This window comes from Ascochyta rabiei, chromosome 3 (genome assembly GCF_004011695.2).
Source record: "Ascochyta rabiei chromosome 3, complete sequence".
NCBI lineage: Eukaryota > Fungi > Ascomycota > Dothideomycetes > Pleosporales > Didymellaceae > Ascochyta > Ascochyta rabiei.
In genome coordinates this window covers 1,658,273-1,677,425 of record NC_082407.1, presented here as the reverse complement: position 1 = coordinate 1,677,425, position 19,153 = coordinate 1,658,273, and the positions used below count along the sequence as shown (strand labels likewise).

At 54.6% G+C, this 19,153-nt stretch overlaps 6 protein-coding genes across 8 annotated transcripts, besides 4 other annotated features; 2 read left to right on the top strand and 4 right to left on the bottom strand.

Moving 5' to 3' along the window:
• Window positions 1-118: 118 nt before the first annotated feature.
• On the top strand, window positions 119-784 carry EKO05_0002141 (uncharacterized protein; the record flags this gene model as incomplete). The annotated part of the gene is made up of 3 exons (XM_038943998.1): window positions 119-253; window positions 306-512; window positions 587-784. The coding sequence occupies 3 exons, from the start codon at window positions 119-121 to the stop codon at window positions 782-784; spliced, it is 540 nt and encodes a 179-aa protein (XP_038792812.1).
• Window positions 692-732: a tandem repeat.
• A 2,701-nt stretch (window positions 785-3,485) lies between the features above and the next one.
• Window positions 3,486-4,670, bottom strand: EKO05_0002140 (uncharacterized protein; the record flags this gene model as incomplete). 3 transcript variants are annotated; one of them, XM_059635842.1, is made up of 4 exons in its annotated part: window positions 3,486-3,607; window positions 3,659-4,128; window positions 4,210-4,369; window positions 4,427-4,670. In XM_059635842.1, 4 exons carry the CDS (start codon window positions 4,668-4,670, stop codon window positions 3,486-3,488), a joined length of 996 nt encoding a protein of 331 aa, XP_059491825.1. The 3 variants fall into 3 exon arrangements, with proteins under 3 accessions (XP_059491825.1, XP_059491826.1, XP_038792811.1); XM_059635843.1 differs by having other exon boundaries at window positions 4,309-4,369; XM_038944087.1 differs by having other exon boundaries at window positions 3,659-4,670.
• A 2,957-nt stretch (window positions 4,671-7,627) lies between these two features.
• EKO05_0002139 (uncharacterized protein) lies at window positions 7,628-7,924 on the bottom strand (the record flags this gene model as incomplete). Its single annotated transcript, XM_059635841.1, has 1 exon — window positions 7,628-7,924. The coding sequence occupies one exon, from the start codon at window positions 7,922-7,924 to the stop codon at window positions 7,628-7,630; it is 297 nt and encodes a 98-aa protein (XP_059491824.1).
• A 1,660-nt stretch (window positions 7,925-9,584) lies between these two features.
• Window positions 9,585-13,843, bottom strand: EKO05_0002138 (uncharacterized protein; the record flags this gene model as incomplete). Its single annotated transcript, XM_038943991.1, has 6 exons — window positions 9,585-10,097; window positions 10,144-10,185; window positions 10,243-10,395; window positions 10,447-10,597; window positions 10,656-13,435; window positions 13,493-13,843. The coding sequence occupies 6 exons, from the start codon at window positions 13,841-13,843 to the stop codon at window positions 9,585-9,587; spliced, it is 3,990 nt and encodes a 1,329-aa protein (XP_038792810.1).
• A 402-nt stretch (window positions 13,844-14,245) lies between these two features.
• Window positions 14,246-14,266: a tandem repeat.
• Window positions 14,267-15,146: 880 nt separating this feature from the next.
• On the top strand, window positions 15,147-15,688 carry EKO05_0002137 (uncharacterized protein; the record flags this gene model as incomplete). Its single annotated transcript, XM_038944215.1, has 4 exons — window positions 15,147-15,180; window positions 15,233-15,292; window positions 15,446-15,553; window positions 15,633-15,688. The coding sequence occupies 4 exons, from the start codon at window positions 15,147-15,149 to the stop codon at window positions 15,686-15,688; spliced, it is 258 nt and encodes an 85-aa protein (XP_038792809.1).
• An 857-nt stretch (window positions 15,689-16,545) lies between these two features.
• Window positions 16,546-16,599: a tandem repeat.
• Window positions 16,600-16,647: 48 nt separating this feature from the next.
• On the bottom strand, window positions 16,648-19,027 carry EKO05_0002136 (Ubiquitinyl hydrolase 1; the record flags this gene model as incomplete). The annotated part of the gene is made up of 4 exons (XM_059635840.1): window positions 16,648-18,649; window positions 18,721-18,734; window positions 18,795-18,935; window positions 18,992-19,027. The coding sequence occupies 4 exons, from the start codon at window positions 19,025-19,027 to the stop codon at window positions 16,648-16,650; spliced, it is 2,193 nt and encodes a 730-aa protein (XP_059491823.1).
• Window positions 16,853-16,889: a tandem repeat.
• Window positions 19,028-19,153: the final 126 nt, after the last annotated feature.

The following is a 19,153-nucleotide window of genomic DNA, read 5'->3' as shown; positions in this document are numbered from 1 at the left end:
TGCATTCGACATTCGAAGAGGAAACCACACGCTCTGTAGGGAGACAACGGCGACCACAACAATAACACCCATTAGACCACGTCCTCTGCGCACTACAACGAATGCGAATACGGCCAGGATGACCGAGAACGCAACACCTGGCAGTGCCAATGCGGCCTCAGATGCTGCCTCGCGCGGCATGCCCTACTACGAGCGGCTGCGACGCGACCTGCGCGAATCACTGCAGAAGAAGCGCATATTGGACAACAACTTGGTGCGTGCAAAGGACAGCGCGTTTTGACGCGTCGTGCTTACTTTGCGGGTAGCAACAACTCGAGGACAACATTATGCGAGTCGAGACACAGTACCTTGAAGAGACCAGCGCTGGGAACATAATCAAAGGCTTCGACAACTACGTCAAGGGCGCAGCGACCACTACAACCACCAGTGGAGCAGGCACGGCTACACGGCGTAAAGCTCAGGTTAGCGACGTAGACAGGATATTCAGTCGAAGCTCGTCCAGTTTCTTGAGGGTAGGTCGCCGGCAAATCCGACTGTCCTGTTTGCGGGCTGCACTGCAGGATTTGTGCTGACTGTGCAATCGTAGGAGGCATCAACACCGGCTTCAGCAGGAACAACGCCTTCACATGCGGCTACGCCCATCTCATCGTTTCCCACCCGCGAGTCGAGTCAGCCCACAACGAACGGCGCGAGAGGAGGAAGCAAGAAGAAGAAGGCAGCCGAGGATGAAGACACAGACGGTCCGTCCGTGAAGAGGAACAAGATTTCGTATGGAAGGGAATGAAGGATGCAGCATGAACCCACATCATGCATCAGCTACCATACCGTGATGCCACAAGCCGTGGCAATCAAAAGATACGAGGCTGCCTTCGCAAGGCTGTTGCATTGCGCGTCCTATGGATACCAGAGTGGAGAGCGCAAAGGACCTTGGCACAGAATAGGAAGGTTCGAAGTGTTGGGTAAGAAGATTGCGCACATGCTCAGTGGCGGGACTTTGCAACGTACTTGCATCGCGGGGTACGGGATGGCGTTGCAGCTATCTCGATTCGAGGTGGGTCACTGCTGTGACTTCCATGCCACCGTTGGAAAATCATGCGTTCGGTTCTGCATCGCAGTGGAGATGAGTCCTGTCGGCTGCTCGCTCCCGCTGGTGGAGATGAGTAATGGAGTCCGCTTGGCGGCTGTCTTGCTGTCGTGAATGTTGTGAATGTTGTGAATGGCTGGGGAGTATGGGGGCTGTCGCGCGTGCGAATTCATGGCATAGATCGGCGATACTCAGGCGCGCCCTCGATTCAATGATAGAGGGTTGATTGCTCCCAAGGAGCATAGAGTCAAAGTGATCGGGACTGCGAATGAAGAGCCAAACTATTCTCGTAGAGCATCCCCGCGACTGACCGCAAGAGCCGCATTGGACATGGATATACCTGTGAAGACAGTGCAGCGTGCTCCTTGCTGCGAGCCGCTGTAACAGGCAGGTATGTTCTTCCGCAAGAACCTGTGCAAGGTTCATCATCAAAGACATTTCTGGCGCATTTCTAGAAGGAGCAAAGGGCGCGGTCAGGTAGGAGAGGACCCTGTAGATTCACGCCTCATCAAACCTGAGACAGTAGCGCGTCAGTGTTTGTTGTGCTTTGGAAGTGTGTCTGTGTGCGTGGCAGTAAGGTTCACGGGCTTCTTTGTGAGTATCCTGGTAGATGGTAGCAAGTGGCTTGGACGTAGCCAACGATAAACCACCTGCGAACGCTTGGATAGCAATGCTTGAACGAGTTTGAACTGCTGCTCGAGGATGTGATGGCCAAGTCTGTAAGGTGGGCTGAGGGCGGAGCGACCGCGTGGCTGATGTACAAGCAAGATCGCTAGTCCCCGAAGTCTTTGGTAGCGACATGAAAGGAGTGGTGCTGTGCGTTGTGCAAGTGTACAGCTTCAACGTGAATGGTCGACAATCACCACCACCAACGAAGCGACCATTCTCAGTGGACCCCGATGCCCGTGACCTGGCATTCAGCAATTCGAATTCAGCCTTGTGTGTTTCGTGTCATGCGTGTCGTCGCGTCCCTCGAAGATCTTGTACAGACTGGGTAACCAGTCTCAGGCACGAAACGATCTCATCTCATGCTTGGTCGGTCCGACCTTCGGTCTCCACGGGCAGCCGGGCATTGCGATTGGGAGATGGTGAAGGCAGACTGCAACCGACAGGACAGACTGAGAAGGACACCCGACATCAGCGTGCTGCGCCAGCGGCCACACCATGTGAAACAGGCTCGCGTTGCGCGTTGCGTGCTCCAGCGAGTCGTCGTGGTGGCCGGCTGCCGAATCATGACCAATGCTCCGGAAAGCCAGCGAAGCACAGCGCTGAACAGCCATCACCACCACTGCGGCCCCCCAGTTGCACCAGCAGGCCTGATGTTGCTGAGGTTCTCCAGGGTCCAGCACGCTAGCAGAGACAGGACGCTTGATGATGTATGCCAAGGCCCTTAGCCCGCGGGTGCGCCTAGAGTATCCGGGATATCCTGTTTCCGACGTTCGTGTGTGGAAAACTAACGTGAGACGAGCAGCTTGGTGGTATTACGTGAATTCAGCTCCTTCCTAAGCTGGCTCGGTGGGAGTTCTCTATAGCAGCCTAGTAGCCCCCACGCCCGCCAAGTGCTGCGTTTTCTATTCTATACCTTGACTCATAGAGCACCAACTATCGGGCCAATTTGAGTATTTTTCATCGCTATCCCGGAGACCCACCTCTCTACCTGACCGCTCGCGGACGCCAATGATGGCATTGCGGAGCACCAGCGTGTTTTCGTCTGCGCCAGTGAGAGAAGGGTCAAAGGACAGCGAACCGCGCGGGCGAGTAAGATTGAGTCAATGGCGTCGGACTGTCGTCACTGCAAAGGCAAAAAGCGGTAAACAATGGGCATGTGTGGTAACAACGTCTTTGATTGTTGCGCATGCATTCCGCGAGCGTGGCATGCGTCATTCGCAAGCTCGTCTGAAACGGGTGCGACCACCCCGGTCCTTCGGGTAATGTTATACTCCCCCGAGGCTACTGTACAAAACGTCATGCCAACATGCGGACCCTTCTTTGGGTCGGAATTATAACGATGGTCGTGCTCTATGGTGTCGACATGGGCGTGTATGTGCCCATGGACCATAGACGGTTGGAAAATGTGACAAACAAGTAGTTTAACCAAACACCGGAGAGCTCGTACTGATACAGGTGGGGGAGCTTGACTCGTCCAGAAAGGGGTACTCGTAATCGATGCGAACGCCAGAAAACGCCGTAATGGCCCCTCGTAATGCGAGGTGGCAGAGAGGTGCAGATACCGTGGTACAGCGAGAGATCCAAGAACGGCCGTCTGATCCTATTCGGAGCCCGCTTTGCAACGAAAACGCGACAGGGGATATCTCAAACAAATGCATCAAAAAGTAGATACGTGAAACGATGGAGTGAGGCTCAGGCGAAAGATGTCGTCCATCCTTCAGCTATCGCCTTCTCAGGCGTCGTCTGGCGATGGGTGGTCCTCGGCTCCGTCGTTCTTGTGTACTTTGCGATGCCTCCTCAGGTTGGAGACAACAGAGAAGTGGCGGCCGCAGCCCTCGACCTCACAAGCGAAAGCTGTTTCCTGTGTTAGTGGAAGTCTGTAGAGGATCCTGTGCTATAACATACGCTTCTCGCCGGTGTGGCTATACATGTGCGTCTGCAGCGAGCTGGGACGAGTGAAGCGCTTGTCGCAAATCTTGCACTTGTGCTTCTTCTGCGAGCTTGACGAGACCTTGGAACTGAACTGGCCCATCATTGATTGCGGCGCAGGGGGCATGGATGCTCCCAATAGCGCGCTGGGGCGGGGCAGAGTCCTCGAGTGGGAAAGGTCGACAGACTCAGAGGCAGAGCTGTAGTCGGTAACGGAGCCCTCGCCGCCGTAGTAACCGTTGGCGCCGTAGCTGGCAGACGAGATGGACGAGTGCGCCGAGTGTGTCGAAGGGAAGCCGTATGAGTCGGTCGAGCTGCGGCTCGATCCTTGAGCACCGTAGATGTTCCTCGGGGTGATGTCGGACTGGCTCAAGGAGACCATACCGCGGCTGGCATCGAGGGCGTCGCTGAAGCTATTTCGGGGAGCTTGCTGCGGCGCGTTCATTCTGCTAAAGTCAACAAGTGAACTTTGGCGTTGTCGCGGAGTGTCCATGGGGTATTCATAGAGCGCTGTGGAGGGGACTGACGGGTGTGAAGAGCGACGGGAAGCATCCTGATATGTGTAGGGTACCCGGTCTTGTGTGCCATATTCCACCTGAGAATAAGGAGCCGAAGTGGGTGCATACGTTTGGTTGTTTGGAGAAGCCGATGTGGCATATCCACCTGTGTAGCTCCTTGACATGAGATCTTGCGAGGCATCGAGTAAGTGTTCTGTCGCGAAAGGACCTTCCGGGAGGGCAATACCTTGTCCAAGAGGAGCGGCCGTTACTGGGATACCATGGTACGGGATCGCAATGCTGGTAGGGCGAGGCTGAGACGGCTCGAGTCCGGCCGAAGTGGGAGCGAGCGAGGTTGAGTACAGTTGCTGTGTAGCACCAGGAGCCGACGCCCACGGGTTGGTGAAGTGCGGTGGTGCTGGGTAACGCAGTGCATCGTAACCCATACCAGCAAGCTGGGATTGTTGACGGTTGTCGACGGCCATGGCCATTGCGGGAATAAGGGCAGAAGGTGGTGAAAGCTGGGAGCAGGGTAAAGGGTAGGGAGGAACAAAGAAGAGTGCTACACGGAGCGTACGCAGCTCTTGTTAATCCAAAGGCTGAAACAGGTGGTTCGAAGGTCGGTAAACGTGGGGATGGAGACGATCAATGACAAGTAGTGGTGGGATCTGCGAGCCTTTTGAACTCACGTCTGACACTGGGGACACCCGTCGTGTGTTTGGCCGAGAGGAGCAATGATAAACCGGTCGGTTGGTCGATCAGTTGACCTGTGCTAGGCAGGCAGTGGCAGAGGGCTTGCGAGATTAGAGGTTGGGCCCTGGCAGCTCGACTGACTGGTGCTCGAGCGTTTCAGGTGCAGGTTGTGGAGAAGGCAGGCGTGTGTGCAGCGGGCGCAGGGGCGGACCGCAAGAGTAGGCTTGCGTGTCGCGGTGGTGAGAGTGTGGTCGGCCGCTAACGTCTTCAGGTCAACGGCAGGAGACCAGTGACAAAGTGGAAAAGATGTGCTAAGCGCAAGGTCGTATGGGGAATTGATTGACTGTAGTGCGCGTTGTAGTCGGAGACGATGCAAAACCAAGTGAATCTTTGAGGTAGGAGAGTGCTGATCAGCGGGCATCCATGGGGTGTTAAATTCTGTCTCTGGCAGGCCCAGCACATTCATCATAGGCTGCGAGCCAAGAGCGACCCCGGTGCACCTACGTCGCTGTTCAAAGGTCACTAACGCTGGCCTATGGCCGGCAGCGATGGCAGCCGTGAGGGTCCGATGGTGCGCCGAGCTGCTAGCATCCAAGTCATCATAGCGTGCGTCCGCGCGAATCAGCACAGGTCAGAGACGGGATGGCTTTAGTGGCGGCAAAAGAGAAAAGGCCAGGGTTGTCAGACACACTCGATGCAGCCTTGGTCTCTCACTTGAATCCCATGCAGCTGCTTGGGTGCTGAGCAGCGGGCAGCGGGCAGCGGGCAGCGCTAGGCCAAATGTCCACTCCCGTTGTGTGTGTGTGCTGCTGAACAGGTGGCGGTGGGAGGGATGCATGTACCCGATTATTCCCACGACCTCTGTGAGGCCTGTGAGGCGTGGTCCCATTCACAAAGGAAAGCGTTGCTTTGGATGCACGTCGTGACAAGCTACCGTTGCGCGACCGCAGACACCAGCAGTCGGAGAGAGCAAGGAAAAGGGGCCATGCTATCCACACGCCGGACACTGACCGGTGGAGACAGTCGGTCCGCGAACCGTGTACCCCCCTCCTCGCTCTCCTCCACGTCGTTGCGAAGACGTAACCTTCCACCCTCCCCTCAGCCCTCCTCAGTGCTGGCTCCGCTATCTGCCTTCACCACCGTCTGCACCGTCTGTTGAGCGCGGGGCCTCGCACCGTGCCCAGGAGGAAATTAGGCTCCCCTGAGGCAGCGCCTGTGGCCCTGTGCTGGCTTGCTACTTGCTAAGCACTGGTCAAGCGTTTGATCGCCGTTCATCTTCCTTTTGCTGCCGTACAGGTCGTCGCTTGGCGAGGGAGTGGGTCCTGGAGCAGCCCACGATAACTCCGGGGCCTGTCAGCCCGTCCACTCGACAGCAGCCAATGCAGGTGACCGGCTGGGGTCGCTGTACCTGCTTCGAAGAGCATTCCACCCTCGAGACAGTGCAATCCGCCCCGTGGTGCCTGGTGCCAGACAGTCCGTTGCAGCAGGGAGCCAGGCTCTGGCCAAGCACCCTCGTTGGCCTCGGTCCGCCCTGGATGGCAGGACACCACCAGCGTCCGAGGGCTGAGTCGAGTGCGTCCGACTCTTGCAACTCGTGTTCCGACCAATGACGCACTCTTCCCACCCCGCGACCGTTTCTTCACTGGTCATGTACCGTAGCGGACGGGCTACGTAGCTTGCCATTTGATCATGGTCGCCAAGCTAAGTAAAGTGTCTTCTGCCGACTTGTCTGGTTAGACCCAGTTGCGCGCAGCTCCCAAGTGTCGTCATATGGCGCCCCGTCTGCACAGACGCCCTGTTGAAAATGAAAATGACCGTTGGGCGGGGACCTGAGATGCAGGATGAGGTATCATCAGCGGTCAGAGGCGCCGAGCGGTCCATTCTGCTGTACACTGTACAGCAAGCACACTGCACTCCCCACCATCTCCAGGACTATGCAGTGCTCCTACGCCTGATTCATGCTGCCTGAGCCGACCGGTGGCGAACCATGACGAGAGGAGGGAAATCAGACTGCCTCACCGCCCCGCGCTCCGCTCCGTCCTGTTTTGCGATAGCGAACTCCAACCACCCATGAGCATCCCTCACTGTTCGCTAGGCGTCGCATTATGCAGGGCACGTTGGTGGTTGACGAACGGCAGCCCGCCTGCCCCATGGCCCCACTGCGCTTTTCACATTCCAACCTTGTTGCAGACGTGGCTTCGCACTAGCATCGACTTTGACTCTGGCGTCTCTCGGAGTCAGATGTCGGCGGGAGTGGGGTGCACGCCTGCCAGAGAGCCAAGTCGCTCTACTAACGACATGTGGTAAAACAGTCCTCAACCTCATCCACAGAGCCGTAACCGAGACGACCCAATGGTCTCCGAGGTTCGAATGACTTGAGCAGACCTGAACAACCCCACAACCGCCTCTCTGAGTTCACGGCAGTTCCCATTTTCGAGACTCGGCATTCTTCATGTGGGCCCTGTAGCAAGCTGCCAAATCAGCACCAGTGCCCGTGCCCGCTACTCTTTCCCTCTTTCCCTCTTTTCCTCTTTCCTTTCACCAGCTTCGCAGCGCCTTTTCAGGGCCGCCTAGTCCATGGTGCCTCGTTAAGCTCTTGCATCCTTTTATTCCCGCAATCCTGGATCCTGTGGACCCATTCGACACACCGTCGCAAAAACAATGGAGAACACAGAATGTCACCCGTGCAACTCGATGGATTCATTTGTGATCGTCTTACAAACATTCCTCACTTGGAATCGTGTCAGATCTCATCTCACATAGCACGAACCAGACGCGCGGCTCTCTGGGTTACAAGTGTCGAAGCTCGCGCGTCCTTCCTCGTCTTCATAGAGTCACAATCGCTTTCTCGACAACCGTGTTGATTGCGCGCACGAGGCTGTCCAAAAGCAGTGCAAGCACCAAAACCTTCCGCCTTTGTCTCCGCACCCGCTCCGCGCCCGTACAGTAACAGCGTAGTGCCTTGCCGCCTTGCGGCTGCCCCTCTATCCGAGGCAGACCAGTGCACGCCAACCGCCACGCTACCACCAGCGGAAAACCCCCCCGTGCGCATCTCTCCATGCCAGACGACCGCGAACCAACGTCTAGCTGCACCAGTCCAGATCACGCAATAACATGGACCTAAAAGGTAAGCCTAGCCAAGCCGACCAGGCATGAGGATCGAGTTCAACTCGCTCAGTTCACACCATCTCTCACATCGGCGAGGCACAAAGGATGAGTGAGTGGTTTGCACCCAGTGCAGCGGTATATTACTATTAGCGTTTGGGCTGTGGAAACTTAGAAAGGGCGGCACGTCTCCATGCTTTTTGCCTGCTCGGCCAATGGCATTTCCGCGACCAGTGACATTCAAACTCGGCGGTCGCACGCCGGCCTGAACTCATGTTGAAAGCGCGATGTAACGCTCTGAAATGAGGCGCCGTTGTCAACCTGTCAGGCGGTGGTGGTGGCTTTGCACTTGCGTGTGCACAGGCTTGGCCGTTGAGAAAAGCAGGTCAAAGCATCTCGAGTTCTCTCCAGGGCTATTGTTCTAGCATTGATAAGTTGACCAGGAGGTTTGAATCTAGCAGTTGTCATCCACGTGCCGCCTGACGATCCTGTCCATCTCCCTTTACCATTGTGAACAAGATCATCATGCCAACACCCAGCGCTTTGGTTGGATTCCCCATTCGAGATGCCTACCGTCTCGAAGCAGCGAAGTGCACATGGCGACACGGTCGATCGTCATCAAGTCCCCTATTCTAGCGACCATGGTCCCCCCTCCAGGATGCAGCAGGCTGGTCACGCGGGCCAATCAAGCATGCTGCTGTGCAGTGAGATTCCGACACCAAGGATTCGAGCCCATCCGTCGACCGTCTCGAGAAGTGGAAAGCTGAGTGTGGAGACAAGGTTCGAGTCTAATTCAATGTCGCGACAAAAGACAGTCCTGTGATGGTTCCTGACAAATCAGGGGCATGGACCCAGTGCGGAGATTCCCGTTGCGCTCCATCTGCGCACATGCGGGAGAGCATCTAATGCCTCCCTATCCTGATAGATTCCTTTCTGCATGCGGAAAGAGCACAGTTGCTTGCGGCATCTGAAAGCACAAAAAGTGCGCCAAGTCGCGAAAAAGCTCCGTGCCAATCAATAATGTGAGGCTTTGGTCGCCGACCTACCAACTACCACTCGACCTCGTGATACTTTACCATAGTCCTCGATGAGCCGCAACATCACAAGGATAAGGTGAACGTGATAGGTATGGTATTTTCCAAAGTCTATTGCAGACTTCCTAGCTATGGGGCTAGCCAAGGTGGAGTACATGATGGCGCTGCGAATTGAGCTGGTTTTTGTTTGGGTGCACCGGCATCGGGGATGCAGCGGGCATCGGTGAAATGCAAACGCACACATGCATGCATGCATGCATGTGTCCAAACATGGCAGGAGCAGAAGCCCACCTCTGTCGCGCTCTACCTCAAGTTCCCCTCACCATGACTCTCTGTAGCTTCTTGGAAACAGCTCGAGAATACGCGGGACTGCTGGGTAAGAGCGTTTCGGCCAACCTGCTGCAAGCTATCCTCAAGTACTTGGTTGCAGAAACCATCCATGGCAGAGCTTGCTCAAGTTGGAGATAGTCCCCATTAAGATGGTGACTGAGCCTGAGGGGTGATCGTTTGCTGACTCTCACCAAGACGAGACCCCGAGAGTGATGGTCGAGGTATGAGCCGCTCAACTCTGCTCTATGTCCGGCTTTGCGGCTGGTTGACAACGTCTGATCCAGCCTCTGGAGACTCTGTCGGCCTATGAGAGATGGTATCCCCATCCTGGGCATGGGTGAATCTTTCCATGTTCTCCTCTGTAAGCGGCATAGTAGGCTCCTTCTCCCGCCCCTGAGCGGTACCGTGGCGGTGAAGCTGAGGTCCCGTGAGTGATAGCAATTTGTCGTCCCGCAGCTTCGTATCTCTCTCCTCAGCTTGAATACGCCGCAGGGCCCTGTCCGCTTCATTCTCCGATGTCCTTGCGAACGCTGCATCGCTTTGATAATGCAGGCGGTCTAATTGAGCGGTCAGTGCTGAGGCCGTTGTTTCAGGTTGGTCCGGTTGGCTTGCGATTTGCGAACGATCTTTTGCGCTAACGTTTTCCATGGTCGTGTGGGGCGGAGTGGACGAATTCCCATGTCGATCAGGTACGTTTACGGATGGCTTTGCACTGGCCGTCTTTCGCCGTCCCTCAATCGCCCACTTGACAAGCATCTGGCACGAGTCAGTTGGCACCCATCATGGGGTTGAACAGCCTTACCTTTTCCAGCAGCTTGCCTTTGACTGGTTTGGCTAAGTAGTCCTACTGAGAATCAGCGTACATTTCTCCGATATAGGGGAATGTCCCATGAGAACCTACGTCCATACCAGCCAGTGTGCACTTTTCCTTGTCACCTTGGATGGCGCTGGCTGTCATGGCGACAATTGGAACGCCCTGAACCTCAGGTTTGTCCTTCCAAGGAGCTTCGGTCCGGATAGCATGTGTGGCGGAGTAGCCATCTCGAATGGGCATCTGTAGTCATTATCAGCCTTGCGTTCGACATGAGGAGTCAATCATACTTACTTGAACGTCCATCAAGATGATATCAGGGCGTGGATGAGATGGAGTAAACTCCTCTGCCAAATAGTCCAAGACCTCTTGGCCATTCCAAACAGCATCCACCGAAAAGTTCAACTTCCTGATCGTCTTCAGGGCAATCTGCTGGTTGATATGACTGGATGATACTGTCAGGCTCTACTGCAAAGACGGGATCGGCGATCGGGTGGACTTACTTATCCTCCACAACCAGAACGTGGGTATTCTTCCTCTCGGATTCCGGTATACTGGTAAGAGGTTCCGGCAGCTTCCCTCCCAGCGGGAACGATTGCAGTCTTGAGTGCCCACTGGCCGAATGCCTAGGCGTCAACGGCGGGGTGTGATCTTCAGAGCTTCCAACAGATACCGACACATCACTTTGAAGTCTGTCAGGGATCGACGCAAGATCAACCAACGGCGAGCCATCGTTGGAGTAGGATGCTCTCGCGAATGGGATCCAGAACGTTGCTGTAGTACCCTGACCTAGCTTCGAATCCAACCAAATTTGGCCTTTCATAAGCTCCACGAGGTTCTTGCTGATGGTTAAACCCAGACCGGTTCCACCAAACCGGCGAGCCGTAGAGGAATCCGCCTGGCTAAAAGGCTGGAACAAATGCTTCCGAACTTCTTCTTCGATGCCAATCCCCGTGTCTTGTACAACAAAGTTCACCGTGGCCATGTCTTTCGATTTTTGGGTGATCGCAACGTTCAGCTTCACTGATCCGTCAGACGTAAACTTGATGCTGTTCGTTAGAACATTTGTCAAGATTTGACGAAGTCGGCCAGGATCACCTATAACCCTCAGGTCCTGCTCCACTTCTGGCTCAATGAAGCTGTGATATGCCAATCCCTTTCGTTGTGCCGCAAAGGACATCATCTTGTTCACGTCTCGAAGGACCACACTGAGACTGAACTGTACCTCCTCGACATCAAGTCGCCCGCTTTCAACCTTGGAGAAATCAAGGATGTCGTTGATCACAGTCAGGAGACTGTTAGCTGATCGGTAAATGTTCTCTGCACACTCCTTTTGCTCTTCATTCAAGTTCATGTCGAAAAGCAGCTCGCTCATACCGATGACGCCAGCAATCGGTGTCCGAATCTCGTGCGACATATTGGCAAGGAACTGGCTCTTCATCCTGCTCGCCTCGCTGGCGGCTGCAGCATTAGCTAAGAGTCTAGTGTTTTCTTTCTCCTGCTCTTTCAGCTGGTCTTCTCGTTCTCGCAGCTCAGTAATATCCATTGATACACCGATAACGCCATCAATGAACGCCTCCCCTTCTACACCACCTGCTCTTGTAGAGCTCCAACGAGGTGCAAGCCGTGTTCGAAAATAGCGGTCTGAGGATATGTAGCGTTCGACCATCTCGTCTTGGGCTTTTCCGTTGAGGATTTCTTGTATTGGTTGTCTCCAGCGCTCTCTATCGAGAGCATTCATGCCGAACTGGTCAAACAAATCTCTGCCAAGGATGTCTTTCCTAGCCTCGTCTGGGTCTCTTTCGCCTTCGAGCAGAACCACCTTGTTTTGTCGATCAACAGCCCACAGCATGATCTTGGCATGTTCAATGACCTTCTGGAGCTGTTCGCGCGTTTGTCTTGCTTCCTGGCGTGCCATGACGAGGTCGTGAATGTCAGTACAGGTGCCGAACCACTTGATAATCTTGCCAGAATCATCAAGAAAGGGTATAGCTCGCCCGAGCATCCAGCGCCACTCTCCATCGTATCTTTGACATCGGTATTCTGTGTTGTACTCGTCACCGGTAGCAAGACAATGGAACCACGTGTACTTGGCTGTGGCCATATCATCAGGGTGAAACGGAAGTCTCCAGCCCTCGCCTAAGCTTTGGGCTTCGGTAAGACCCGTGTAGTCGTACCAACGTTGCGAGAACCAATCATGGAGGCCGTCGGGGGTTGTCGTCCAGACCATGACTGGCATGAAATTGGCAATGTACTCGAATTGCTTCTCATTCTCTTCCACTTGCGCCGCTATCGCTTTGGTGTACTCTGTGACGTCCTTGAAGACTACAATGGCGCCCAGGAAATCGCCGGTTTCTGGATGCAAAACTGGTTCCCCGTTGACTTCGAATACGATGCCTCTGCCGGTGCCTGGTTGTCGCATACCAAGTCGCATCTTCTTCAGACTCTGCTGTGTTCTGCATACTTGCACAATGGGAAATTCATCAATTTCAAGTACGCGCTGGAAATCTTCGGTCCAGACTTCGAAAAGAGCAAGGAATGCACGCTGGTCGCCAGGGATATAGGACGCATCCTTAGGTAGAAGTCGCAGAAGCGCATTGTTTGGGATACCGAACCCCTCGTCCTTCCACATAGCGTAAGCAGGCATGTTTATTGAGTTAAGGATCGCATCCTTAAGCTGAGTGGCTTTCTGAAAGATCGAAGTTTGAGACGTGTCCAACATGCCGCCCTGCAGGGGAGGACCGCGGGGTGGGAAGATTGGATGTTGCATTATAGGCGTAACAACTTTCGAGGTACTTGTTGAACTGCTCCCTGACTGACGACCAGAAGATGAGTTCGACCCTGAACTACGCGACTTCTTGAGGTGCGGCCCTGTGTGTGAGCGATTTACTACTCGGCTCGATGGGCGCGCACTTTGTGCGGTTTGTGTAGATGTAGCGCTGGTGAAGGTCAATGTGAAGTATTGAATATCTTCTATGTTCCAGATCGAGATGATGCAAGTGGCTTGAAAGGCACTATGATGAGACTGGTTCCTGTCCAGTTTCGATACTGTGCCGCCGGGGCCTCGCGATAATGGTGCCACGACTACCTCTACTGAGACGTCGTGTACCGTGGTTCGCGCCAGATTGGTTGTGCTTAATTGGGGTAACGGAGGGTTCGTGGGCGAGGCTGTCCTGTCTTTCGTTGGGTGCGCAGTGGGTGTAGTGTTCCCACTCTCCAGCTGATCATCATCTACGTCAGGGATTTTTGCTTGGGCGTCATCGCATATACAATCGAGGAAATCCTGCTCACGTGTCAATCAATGGCTGTATACTGGTACTGACAGTACACATCCACGCACCTCCCATGAAACTAACAGCGGAGAGCCATTCTGTAGTATATCGATACCAAGGTCTCCCATAGTCTTATCTTGCAGTACCTCTGATATGGAGAAATCATGGTAAGCAGTACTCTCGAAATCGATTCCAAGTAAACGTCCCATGGCCTCGTTTGCAATTACAACAGTCTTCTGCGAAGATAACACCAGGAGAGGTACCGGGAGGTACTGCAGTGCGGTCAAGGAAGCCACCATGGCGGACGGGGTAGACGAGTGTATTGACATAGAGTCGTTGCTGTGTATTGAGCTGGGAGACTTGGGCCGGTCGCTGATATGGAAGTACCCGCCATCAGACTCCTCCATTTCTTCAGCCATTACGATAAAGGGGAGTTATTTGGAGGTCGAAAACTTCGTATGCTATAAGTTGTATTTTTGATCAAGGATAGCGAAGAGTAAGGAGCCCTAATCGCCCGATAATCGTCGGTGACCGCAGGCCCAGGCCAGGCCTCCGCTAGGCCAACCGAGAACACTTGAGCAAGCGGCGCAATGCAAACATAGAGAGTGTCGGAAGCGATGACAGTCGCTGAAGGTGCAGGAAGAGTAAAGGGTCCTCGAGGATCGAGGGGCGGGAAAGTGGCTGCAAAACGTTGGTGCGCGGGGCGGCGAGGAGATGCGGCTGTGCCAGATCCGGAATGCTGGTGGAGATCAGTGGCTCCGCACTGTTCTAGGCCACGTAGAGAGGTTCTCGACGATGCGAAGGCGACGCTCTTGGAGTCTTGCTGCTGCTGCTGCTGCTGCGCCGGACGGCCGTAAGGTGAAGTTGACAGGAACGACTCGCACAGAAGGCACAGTGCAGATGTCAAGCTCTCGGGTACTGCTGTAGCGCCAAAGAACCCTTCTCCATAATCGTTCTAGAACGTCACGTTTTCCGGCCTCCCAGACAGATATGACGTGGTTGCGTTGGAAAACGATATGTTGAAAGGGCAGTGGTGGGGCCAGGAAAGACATCCGTCCTCCACCATTCGATTGCAGAGGCGTTTGCTAAAGGGTGAAACTGGGGACGCTCCATTTAAACGTGCACAAGGCCCACCGATCCGCGCCGATCATCTTGATGCCTTCTAAAATTTGTGGATTGTGTTGCCCTGGGGCAGTCCATGAAGTGCACTCAACAGGTAACCGTCTGGTTCGTACTGAGCCGGAGAATTGCATAGTTTGGCTAGTGTGCTTCTCAAGATCTTCTGAAGGGCTTCACGGTACAGTCACACGTTCTTGGCGGTGATGGCTATATCCCTGCTCGGTTGTGAACCACACGATGCATCGAGCTTGTCCGAGTTCACACGACAGCCTCACTGAACCATGTACAGCACCGCATTCGATGTAGCAAGCATGTACCATCTAGAGCGCAGTTTCAGGCTCGAAGTACTCCGGATATACTCAGAGCTACCCTGCATAGAAGCAGAACCACCAAAGAAAGTCATCTGATGTGATGTGACCAGATCTGACCAGATCAACAGCACGTGACCATAAGGACCCTGAGGCTTGGCATTGGACATTTAGTCCGACAACAGCTGTCTTTCTTGTGACGAGCAGCACGTATAGACCGCCTCGACCATACAAGCCCTCAAGAGCCGCCAATATAAATTGACCCTCGAGTTCACTTCAACGTTGCAGGATCAAAATGTTTACTTTCGGCCTTGGTGGCCTCTTCTATGGTACGAAATCAACTTCATTCATAGTGTGAATGGTCGCTGATCTTATTCACAGTCGTTGTTCTCCTCATCAACGCGATAGCCATCCTCTCTGAAGACCGATTTCTGGCACGCAGTACGTTGAAGATCCCCACGCACGCCACTGCACACCCTCCGCTGCCACACTTGCAATGCCGCGTCCTACAAACATCGTTGCACGCCGAGCGCCATAGTCATATACAATGCACAAAATACTATCAGACGAAAGGAAGCTGACAAGAACTGATAGTCGGGTGGACTGCTGGGGCAGCAGATAGCGGCTTTGGGCAGCGTGACGATGCGAGCGTGAAGGCACGGTTAATAAACCTGGTTTCCTCGGTACGGACGCTTATGAGAAGTACGTCGGCCATTGTTCGAAAGCGTTGAACTGCAAACTGCTTGCAACACACCACGGCGTTGTACTGACTTGGTTCCAGTACCGCTCATGTTCATCAACACACTCATGATCGTCTACCTACTGGTTCTCGGTTGAGCAACGCGCGCATACATCGGAATCATAGGATCCAGGCCTTGAGGGTTGGAAGTTCGCGCAGCAGGGAACGAGAAGAAAGAGCAAACTGCGCGGAGGTCAACTCGGCCAGTTCGCTGCCAGATGCGACAGCAGAGACAATGCATGTCACGGCGACGGAGGGAGCGCTGCTAGCAAGGCTGCAGACTTTCATGACATGCGTTCCTGCGTAGGGCTACACGTACTCGGCGTCTCCAAGATCAGGGCCAAGCAAAGTCTGGACCACATGATATAGAGGCATGCACCGCCCACGCCATGTCTAGCAAAAGCCCTTACAGACAGTGTATGCAACAAGACACCCAAATACAAGCCAGGCCCACAATTACTCGCACTTGTACATCGTGAGCACATAAGTTGATACAAAGAAGGCCGTGCCTACTGAGTGACACCGCCGAAGCATCCCGACAAGGCCCCCGCACAAGCCCACAAACACCTCGAGCAAGACTTCGCAAAGCCTTGCGATCCCGCTACCACGGCAGTAGAGTTCTTGCTATATAACTGTTGACGTTGCGAATACGATGCGGTGCTCCATGGCGAAGACACGGATTGATCACATCTAAATGGGGGAGCGAGCGAGCGAGCGACGTACACGTACAGACAGACGTGCACCACATATCTATGCTAGGCGCTCGGACGACAGGAGTGCTGCGTCGAAAGATACTCGACGACTCGACAAGAGCGTGAGAGTTTCGGCGCTAACGCACGCATGGCTGCTGCAATAGTAAAAGGCACATGCCGTCTTTTCCAGAGCGAAACTGCAAGTCTGATCTGGTTGATATGCACAAATGTATGTTTGCTGGGATGTACAAGTCTACCAGCACCACCTCACACACTCTCTCACTCTCACTCTCACTCTTCCTCTTTAGCATCTCTCTTTGTCACCAAACTAGATCCAAAATGCGTAGCCATGCTTACGAGCCTGCTTAGAACTTGAAAACGCTCTTCTTTCTACCCAGGCCGTGTCCCTTGGGTTCTTCTCCATTCCCGCTCGCCTCATCGCCATTCCCATCCCCTTTGTCCTTGCTGCCCCAGAACTTTGGCTTGCCCTTGATACTCATGGAACTGTGTCTAAATCTGCTCAACCCAGATGCCTTGGTGAGACTGCCGACACCGTTCGCTTCCTTGGTTGCACCCGCAGCAGCAGCAGAGGCAGCAGCAGGAGCAGGCGTGTCCTCGGTGCCCCGCTTCTTTTTTTCCTCCACCGCGGACTCTCTCGATGCTGCGAGTGCTGCCTGCAGCTCATCTTCTTGCCTCTTGTAGTTGTTGCGCCGTTGTTGTTCCATTTCTTTACGTTTTTGCTTGGCTTGTGCCTCCAGCTCCTTCTCAGCCGCCTTTCGCTCTTTCTCTTCGCCTTTGTTCTTCTTGCCAAACAGGCCGAGTCCAGCATTACTTTTCTTTGTACCAAGAACAGGGATGTTAGTGCTGACGTGTTCGACAGGGTGGATGTGTTCATTGGGATTGAGGGTTGGGGCAGTAGCAGCGTGGTTGAGGCTTGTGAACTGGTCTTCTTCCTCTATTGCTGGCGTCTGTGTTGTTGAAAGATGGTGTGCGTGGCCAAGCCCGTTTGGTGCGCCATTCGTCTTCGGTGTTGTGGCGCTGACGGCGACGGCTTCGGGATTGAGTTCTGACGCTTGCTTCGCAGCAGCTTCACGGGCGTCGGCTTCTTGCTCTTTCATCATGGCTTCTTCGGTAGTCTCTTGATAAAAGAGAACGTAGGCACACGCAAGTACGTTTTCGCCGCCAAAGAAGTTGCGCACATAGGCTTTGTCGACAGGCTCGACCATCTCGTCGTCGAAGAGGAGCCAGCCACGATCCTGGGTCTTGATAATGGAGACATAGTGGCCATGATAAGGGCCGCCACCAATGTGGACGACGACGGCGTATAACTCGTATAGTCTGTCTGGGTCTTCTGCATCGTCTGTGGTGTTGAACAGTCGAAGATAGTACGGGTATACGACGCGGTGGAAGAGCTTCTGTAGCCGTTGCAGATCTTCCGTATACTTGAAACGCTTTAGGTGCAACGCTAAGATCTTCGGCAGCCGTTTGATCTTCATCCGCTTTTCCGCTTCTTGCAAGCCTCCGCAGTTGTCACAATGGAACTTGTTACGCTCACACAGCATCTCTTCCTCTGAGAACTTTCGTAAACAGCTGGTTACTGATGAGTGCTGCTCGAGATCAACGGAGAGATCCAGGAACGCCTCATCTCGTTGTGAGGTATTCTCGCATGTCAGACATCGTGTCTCAGAGGTTAGCGTACCCTCGAAAAGTTCGTGTACCCAGCCGGTGTTCAGGTTGTTGTTGTTGTTACTCATTGCCGGCGCAACTACGCCATTCTGCTGTGTCTCGCCGACCTCGGTTATCCGTGACTTGGAGAACGTCTCCACGTTTTCCACGACTTCGTTCAGCAACAAGTTAAGAAACTCGTGTGCATCCTGGTGCATTGGGGTACGAAACATCTCGTTGTCTCGTCGCAAGATTTCAAGGAATTTGTGTGGACTGACCACGCCCATGCGTGACCTATTTGCGATGACGGCCTCGAAGATGTCCTTCAGTGAGGTGAATAGGGATTCAGACATGCCATATGTTTTGGAGTTTTCGTAGTCCATAGTCAGCACTGGCCCTGCGGCCAACGCCTGCTTCTTCTTGTACTCGGGCGAGTCCTTGTTGTCTTCAGGCTTGGGGGGTTGTCCTGGGGCGCCTGGCGTGGTTGCTGGCTTCCCAGCTGTCTTCGCAGTCGGACTCGACAACGAGTTTCGCCCTGGCGGGGACAGCGCTGACTGTGGGCCATTCTGGAGGTTTGTGTTGATGCGTGGGAGGGATTGCGGGCGTTCAAGGCTCTCGGGGGCGGAGCGGGCGGGGAAGTTGATGACCTGTTCTCGAAAAGGCACCGAGTAGTAGAGACACTGCACGACCGAGTTGCAGTAGCTAGGGCAAGGCGTCAGCAGGGGGGGTCGGGGTTGGGTTCGGGGTGGCAGGGACGGGTGCGTGGCGCATACCATGTGCTTCCAAACTGCAGGCACGACAGTCAGCAGGCATCACCCCAACACGCAAACGTCACAGGCGCACTCACGTTCTCGAAGCCGAAGAACTTGTCGCTGCCGTCGCCACGCAGAGGTCCGGCGTTGGCCAGCAGCTTCTCCAGCGGCGTGGGCTCTGGCGCATTGGGGTCTTTCTTCGCAACCGGGTGGCCAGATGCTGGGCTGGCCGGGGCCTGCAGCGACGTCAGTAGGGGCCATTGCACGCATTGCACCGCGCGAGGGCACTCACGGCGCCCGACTTGAGACGGCCAAAGAAGGAGCTCATGGTGGCAGCTCGCAGCGACGGGCGCGCAGAACAGTGGGGGCGGTCGAGGTGGTGGTTGTTCAGGCGGCGCAGGGCATATGCGGCGCGGGCTTAAGCCGGTGCAGCGCAAACGAATGCCGGGGTAGA